At 38.2% G+C, this 8,362-nt stretch overlaps 1 protein-coding gene across 1 annotated transcript in view; it reads left to right on the top strand.

Moving 5' to 3' along the window:
• Window positions 1–8,362, top strand: part of Ghr (growth hormone receptor) — a 125,996-nt gene that overhangs the window by 63,118 nt on the left and 54,516 nt on the right. The window contains exon 2 of the mRNA XM_013018643.1: window positions 7,706–7,771. Within this exon, the coding sequence (XP_012874097.1) occupies window positions 7,706–7,771 (66 nt within the window). The remainder of the gene's footprint in view (window positions 1–7,705; window positions 7,772–8,362) is intronic.

Raw genomic sequence — 8,362 nt, 5'->3', positions numbered from 1 at the left:
TGAGTCTTTTAAAAGTGTTGTAGAAAGAAACACAAGCAATCAAGAGATGGATTCCAAGTGGAACAAATAGATGCTTCATGAAAAGTGGGTAGAATTTCCAGAGTGTTGGATGATGAAAGGCCTATATCTTACACCATTTGCCAGTTTTTGTAGTATCAATATTTCAGCTATGGTTTAATTGCCCGTTAAAGATGTGATGACACTGAACACAAAGTCGGGAAGAGATGCCAGCTCCAACACACCATCCACCCATGAGTCACCATTGGAGCTCCAGACTGAATTAAATCTGCCTTGTCATTTTCAGTTAGTGAAGCCACAGGTAGTTACAGCATTTAAAAACAACATTATGAGGGAAAAGACACTTCAGTCCTCCACATACTTCAGCCTGATCTTGTAATAATCTCTTGATCTATCCTTTTGATCTCAGTCCCGTAATTCTGACTGGCCTTCCCTGGATTGATCATGATTCAGTGTCAACCTGTGATTGTGTTTGTTCCTTTGGAGCTTTGCCTCGATTAATCTAGGCTCCTGCTATCACGTGGCAGAGAGGACTTGCTTGTTGCTCATGGCCTGTGGTTGACTCCCCCAGCTGTTCTCCATAATGAAGATCAGATTTGAGGTGGGGCATCCAGACAGGAAGCTTCACTGCCCTGTATCAGTAGGAAGAGAATCACAGGGATGCTTTATGTAGGGGAGATTGAGGCAAGCTGAGACCCAGCATTTAGATGAACTGTACTTCTCTGTACTCGCAGAAACACCACCACCAAGGTGTTTTCCAAAACACAGTGCATCTTTCACTAGTCTTATGCAGAGAGCTGCAGTGGAGAAAACCGGCTCTAATGTCTGTGCTTAAATGAGAGCAGACGTCCTGAGTGCACATGGAATGAACAGACGTCCTGAGTGCATATGGAATGAAACCCTATGTCAGGACCATGTTTGTGAGTTTAAAGAAAAGAAAGAAAGAAAAAAAAACTTGACAAGCAGAGCAGACCAGACAAGAAAGGGATATGTGAGGCTTCAAATTAGAACACTTCTATATATTCTATATATTCCTACAGGTAGGTCCTGTGGGAATACATAATTTGTGGAGAGGAAGGGAAAAAACAAATCGTTTAAATAGGGATACAGGTGAACCCATTGCAACAATGAGATGTACAAATCGTTACTTTACAACTTTGGCGCTGGAGGGGGGAGGGGAGATGGGAAGGGAAGGGAAGGGGAAACAAAGGAGGAGGCAACAATGCTTGATAAGAAATGTACTCATTATCTTGCCCCTGTAATTTTACAGTATTTTCACAATAAAAGAAAATGTCTTCATGATCTCTTACCACACATTAACCTTGGCTGCCTTGAGGCCTAGCTACCCTCAAAATTACATAGGGAGCAAAACATGGCTATTGATTATTTACATACGCCTACGCTTCTTTTCCTGTCCCTAGCTTCTCTTACAAACTTATTATTTGATTATCAAGCAGATGTTTTAGCATTAAAATATACCTGAAGCTATCAGCATCCTTTCAAGTTTGCTTCTTTTGTTTGTTCAGATTCTCTATTTCCTATCGTGTGTCACATTATCCGTTGTTAGTATACACAAGAGGCACTTAGCCATGAAGACATGCAGAGGTAGAATTGCCCTTTTGAAAGGCTCAGGGATTTCTTTTCAGATTACACAGGCTTCTTCAAAGCTGCCAAGAGTCATACCATATGCAGATAATGTACTTTAGTTCAGAAAAAACGGTGAGAGGGAATTCAATCTAATGAGCCACAAAGGAAAGGAAATTCTAGCTTAAAGCTGTCACTGGACTTAAAGGGCCAAGGGTCATCATAATTAAGAGGACTATTTCAGGCTTAGGGTCATCTGGGTAATACCACCTGATCACAGACTAAAAGGAGGGGTGTTGGCTGCAAGAACTAGGTCTTACCAGGTTCTTCACAAACTTACCCCAAAGGGGATTTCTGCTCAAAGCCTCAGCAACCTATTCCTGTCAATAGATTTGCAAAATGCCTTCAACATCAGTCTGCTAATTTATAAAGTGCCTTCTAATGGAGGCTTATTACAGGGAAGTTCTAAATGAAACCTTACAAAGAGGAGGTACAGCTGGCTTTTGCTAGAACAAGGAAGCTTAGAGAAGAGATTCTCAAATGTATTTCTTGTCTGGAAAGTCACCTGCCAAAGAGGAGGTGGGAGGGAAAAATCAAATAGATTCATAGGACCTTGCTAGCATACAAATTGATGGGAGTTGAGCTGGGCAGCCCTAATGATTCAGATTCTGAAAAAAAATCTAAGTCACAGACTTGGGATGAACATTCAATAAACTCCAAGGAAGCTCTTGTTGATCAGGCAAGCTTGGGAAACTGAAGGAGAATGAGAATCTAGCTCCAGTTCAAATTTGGTCTGGGTAGCCTCAGACAAGAATCATAACTTCATTGAGTTAAGCAAACCAGATTAAAGCCTTCACCTCTCAGTGGTGGCTAGTAATTGTGCCCGTTCCCGAGAGTGCTGAGTATGGCACCCAGTATATTTAAAGCAATACTGTAAATGTAGACTTCAGCTCTTACATGGAGATTTTAAACATTTTTCCCACATGAGAGGTAGCCGGATGGTCCAAGGCATGGCACCACTGTGTCAAACATTGAGCCTCAAATTGAGCTTTGGCAAGCCAAGCCGGAAAAGGGTAAGGATTTTAACTCCAATATCCTTTGGTAGTGGAGACTGTAACTTACAGAGGAGAAAGCAATGTTGGGTCAGGAAAGGAGCTTTAGAGGCTAAGAGCAGGGACATTTCTAAAGTATGGTCAGAAATAAATAGACTTCCAAAGACTGGGAAAGTAATAAAAAATTTTGAATTTCCAAGGAGAAACACTATTTTCTGAGAATAAACTCTTTTTATTGGTTCTCATGTACTCCCAAATCCAAAATTGGAAGCTTTTCTAATTTCTCTTTATCTGCCTCTGTCCAAGGCAAATAAGCAATTACAAGGGTCCTACCTTACTTGCTTATTTGCCTTTGGGCATAAAAGTAGGTACTTGCAGCTGCTTAATAAAGAGCAATTAACCTGAGGGAAAAGCAAAACCTCTCAGGAAGTCTTGAAATCAACATTCCATAGCAGTTACAGCAGCTGCAGCTCTGTCATCACTGTGAGCTCACAGGACAGACAATAAGCATTTCCCAATGCTTATCTTATGCCAGACACCATGCAAAGGACCTCACTTGCGCTTGCTCCTGGCATTGTATAGAATGGTATAGAATGTTTTGCTTACAGGTGTTTGCAATATCTGTTCAGAGGCTGGTTAAGCACGATTTCTGCACAAAGAGTGAATTACTGCACTTGTCAGAACATTGATCTTCCCACTCTCGCTCCCGTACTAATACTGGAGAACTGGAACTGATGGTATTCCTTCTCTAGCTGAACCTTAGAGAAACAGACCCCACTGCCTACAAACAGATGGAGAACCTTCATGCTGTTTATGATGACACCATCTTGTCCTCATTAGTACAATATTAGTCCACAAAATCCAATGTAAAGTATTGTCTAGTTCTCTTTGGGAGGATTGCGGTTCCAGCTCAAATAATGAGTGCCTGCCGAGCAAGTGTGAAACACTCATCCAAACCCCATGGGAAAAGACAAATTCCATTATTAAGTAGTGGCTACTTAATAATGAGGACAATTGTAATAATAAAAAATAAGTATATCTGGCACTTACAAATCCCTTCTATTGAAGATACAGATTTTTTATGTTGATTTAGATACCTGTCCTCCTTTCTACAGACAGAAAATAAGCTCCAGATAAATGCTTCCCTTGGAAAGTTGAGTACCAGGCTGGATAAAGTGAGAAAAAAACTAGAGTTCAGTTACTTCTAGATTTGGATCCTATTCTTGGACTAGTCTCACATGTGAAGGCCCTCTAAAATCACAGAAAATCCTTAGTTCCCCAGCTTTTGGAGAATCAAAATGAAGTTCTTTGACAAGAGTACCCTAATATGTTCCCACTTCTACTCCTAGCGCAACACACCCTGATTCGCGTGTTCAATCTACCACCAACAGATCTCAGCTGTACATACTCCGGCTGTGTCTTAGCTCAGCACCTTTGGCCCAACTGTCTTTTCCCTTTCTCATCACTTGTTTATCATAAACTTATACCTGTCTCATGGACTCACCTTCCCCAGGAAACTTGTCCATATTTGCTAACGCTCGCTGCATTGCTCTTCCAATGCTTTTCTAGATTTTCTTTGATAGGTCTCTGATCCAGAAAACTGGAGGTCGGGAACTAAAGCTACTTCATTGTATAACCCTGGTATTTAAAAGTCCCTAGAGATATATCAATTGGATACTTGAATATTGAGGATAGATAATAAATGTGATTCCCGCAAATGGTAACTAAGCCTGTAGTTTGTGATGGCCTTGTTCATTTTTGTTACTGTTGGAGTGGAGGTTTTCTGCATACCATCATCTTCTGTTTGCTTTTTTCCTTACTACTCAGCACTTCCGGACATGGAGAACATGGCTTTGAAGCTAATTAAAATTGATGACTGAGCGTGACACCTCCATTTGCTAAGACAGCCCGGTTTCGTTTATTGAGCCTTTTGTAAGCAGCATTCTCTCAGCACTGGCATAAATCTTGGTTGTTCCACGAGGAAGCCACTCGTTCCTTTCATGTCTTGATCCATCACATACTATAGACAGTGTTAGCTGAGAAAGGGTTTTTACTAAATGAAAATGTCACCAAATGTGCCATAAGGGGGAAAACACCAGATGTCTATTTTCAAGGGAAGTAAAATCTATTCATTTTTTTTCAGATTCAGTTTGAAAATTGAGACCGAGTAGCTAGATAATTTGACCAAAATAACATATATATTTGTGTGCCACTCAATAATGTATTTTAAACCATGTTACTGAGATGTGACTCATATTTTTAAAAATCTGCACATATTTAATGTATAACACTGTAGAGCTGGGGATATAGCTCAATGGCAGAGCACTTGTCAAACATGTACAAAGCCCTGGATTCAGTGCTCAACATCACAAATTAATGACCACAATAACATAAAAAATACTTCATAAGTTTGAAAATAAGTATATATACATGAAATCATCATAATAATATCTGTTATAAACTTGGTTCTGCCAATCTTCTTTCATTATTTATCAATATTTGAATTAATTTAATTTCCTCTTCCTTTTAGTTATCTAAACTTTCTTAAACAGTGAATAATTACCAATAAAGCAGGTCATTCACAATAAAACCTATAAAAAATTATTGAAACTTGCTCAAATTAATATAATGTTCAGATCAGGGCTAACAATAATGAAACAAAATGTTCATTAATTCAGAGTGAGAAATTAGTGTTATTATTGGGAACTGAAAGAGCTACTGATACTCATAATAAAGACTTGGGGATCAAGACAGTGAGTAGACTTAATAGCATTGTTATAAAATGCAGTTTGGGGCTGGGTGCTGGTGGCTCATGCCTGTAATCCTAGCTACTCAGGATATGAGATCTGAGGATTATAGTTCACAGCCAGCCTGGGCAAGAAAGTCTGTGAGAAAGTCTGATTTCCAATTTACCACCAAAGATCCAGAAGTGGCACTGTGGCTCAAGTAATAGAGTACTACTTTGAGCAAAATATCTCAAGGACAGCAGCTAGGCCCTGAGTTCTAGCCCCAAGACCAGTCACAAAAATAAATAAATAAATAAATGACATTTTGCTTTCTAGTAACCTTACGACTTCATATTTAATATATCATTTATTCATACTTAATATATCATTTATTCTGTTTCCTTTTGTTATAATTCTTTATTGTACATGGGAGTACATGAGCCTTTTCAGATGAAAATATTGGTAAAAATAGACATATTGATATAATTTCACAAGAGAATAAAAACTTTCAGAACTGAAAGTCTTGCAATTTCAAATGATGCACTGGCTATTTAAAATATTAACTTGCCAAAAATGTTAATAAAATATTAATTCAACAAAAACTAGTTTGCAGAGAGAAAATACTTTCCATGATACATTGACTGGGAAAAAAACAACTGTTAAGGATTAGAATTTTCAGTATTTAATGGGAATGACTCTAACTTCATCTATCAGTTTTATATTACTTATAACAGATCAATAAGCTATTTTTGTACCATTTAAGCAACTGGGAAGATTTTATGAAAGTACCTTGGGGTAGGTGGACTGGATTGGATTCAGAGACGGTAATGGGTCAGCTCATTGCCAAGTTCAAATTTAATCTTCATTTTCATCCTCTGTTTTGATATATATGTGTGTATATACATATATGAGATTTTTGGCATGTGAACTGAAACAAAATTACCAGTAATCTAAAAGAATAATAGGGCTTCTTTTAAATTGCTCTGATTACACACTCATAACACAGAGCACTTGACCTCTAGTCACCAAAATGTGTGATATTTCTCCCTTCTGGCAACCAACTCTGTCTTGTGCTTCCGTTTAATTCCTTGCACATAGTGTCAGATTCCATGTTTGAGAGCTCAATTCCACAGGCTGCCCCCAGAATCAGATACTAATCACAAGTAATAGGCTGAACCACTCTTCTAATGGCTTATACATACAAAGGAATGAGCTGCGGTCCAACTATCCTTCTAAGGTTATACCACCAATGACTAGAAGACGTCCCAAGGAGGCCCCTTACCTCTCAAATTTACACTAGTCCCAATACTGTCAGGCTGGGTGCTAATCTTAGTTCAAGGCTAACACTCAACCACTTGAGCACAGAGTCACTTCTGGGTTTTTTTGGTGGCTCATCGGAGGTATGAGTCTCATGGGCTTTTCTGCCTGGGCTGTCTTTGAGCCACCATCCTCAGATCCCAGCCTCCTCAGTAGTTATGATTACAGGCATGAGCTACTGGCATCTGACCAAACTCTGTGGTTTTTTTTCCTTGGGTCTCCCTTCTAAGAAATGAAATTCCTAGCCACTAGCCAATTCATTACCTTACAAATATACTGCTCACTCTGGTGATTCCAAAAATTTTAAGAACTTGTATGTCAGGAAATATCAAAAGACAAAATATACATTTCATGATACAGCCTCAGTGGCTTTGAAGTAAAGCCTGGTACCTAGGCTATGTTGTCCCTCAAAGAATAACCCAGAGCAAATCTGATCTTCTAGACAATCCTAGAGAAATACTTTTTTTCACCAAGGCCAAACAATAGCTATATATTTTTGTAGCTGAGATGCTGGCAAAGCAAACCGCATTAATCTGGTCCATGATTTAATGCTGCCCATAAATAGTGCCAATCTGATTATACATACCTTTCTAATACATGACTTCTTTCAGAAAATTCTGTCTCTCTTTTCTAATTTTGTTCTCGCTCATTTTCTTTCTCCACTTCCAGAATTTTTCACATGTATTTCTATTCCTGGTAATAATAATAATAATAAGCATTTTGGTTGAGCTGGTTTTCACACTTTTTTTAAGAATGTATATTCCTTCTCACTTTCACGAGCAAGACTAAGTTTGGATGCAAATGATAGAGGGAGATATTTTTGTCATTATGCCTACTGTGGTCATGAAAACCAGGTTTCCATTGGCTCGAATTGTTCTGTCTTTTTAGTGGCTAGGCATAATTTTAATTTTTCAAGTGGATGATATTTATGAATGGGGGTCGTGCATTTTATCATCATCCTCTTTAAACAAAAATGAGTAATGATTTTTTTTTCTTCTTCTGTTCCAGCCATATCACCTACCCTTGACAGCGCATCCCAGAGTCTGCAAAGTCTTAATGCAAGCTTGGGGACTAGTAAGAATTTCTTTTTACTATCTTCGGTGATGTTTTCCATGTGTTAGCATAACTCAAGCTACTATCCTTTCTCTGCTTTACTTAGGATATTAGTAACAGGAAATGTGACTGACAAAATCTTTCAAGCAAGCAAAATAATAAAAATCAAGCTTTATTTTCAACTTCTCTACAAAGGTGTTTCTTTATCTTTTCAATTTTGCTTGTGCACGGAGGTTAAGTAAAGCCGAGAGGAAAACAAGGTTCATCAGTTCAACAACTATTTATTGAACTTAGAAAACTATCTCTTTCTACAAATCCCTGGGAAATTTTTGTTTGTTTTCTATTCTTTTTTGTCTTGCCTTTTTTTCACAATAAGTATTATTTATTAAAATGAGCAATTTCAATAAATAAAACATTTTACTTTTAATTGGAACAGTTTTAACATCTTGTCCAAGCTGACTACAAGTGCTGGTCTCAGTGATCTTCTTACCCCAGATTCCTGAATGGTTGGGACTATAGTAAAGGCCCACCACACCAAGCTTTTCAATATAATTTTTTTTATTTGTGAAGATACTGTACAGAGGGGTTACAATTACATGGGCAGGATAATGC

The sequence above is a fragment of the Dipodomys ordii genome, unplaced genomic scaffold (assembly GCF_000151885.1).
Source record: "Dipodomys ordii isolate 6190 unplaced genomic scaffold, Dord_2.0 Scaffold41, whole genome shotgun sequence".
NCBI classification, from domain to species: domain Eukaryota; kingdom Metazoa; phylum Chordata; class Mammalia; order Rodentia; family Heteromyidae; genus Dipodomys; species Dipodomys ordii.
The sequence above is the reverse complement of the archived record's forward strand: the minus strand, read 5'-3'. Positions and strand labels throughout refer to the sequence as shown.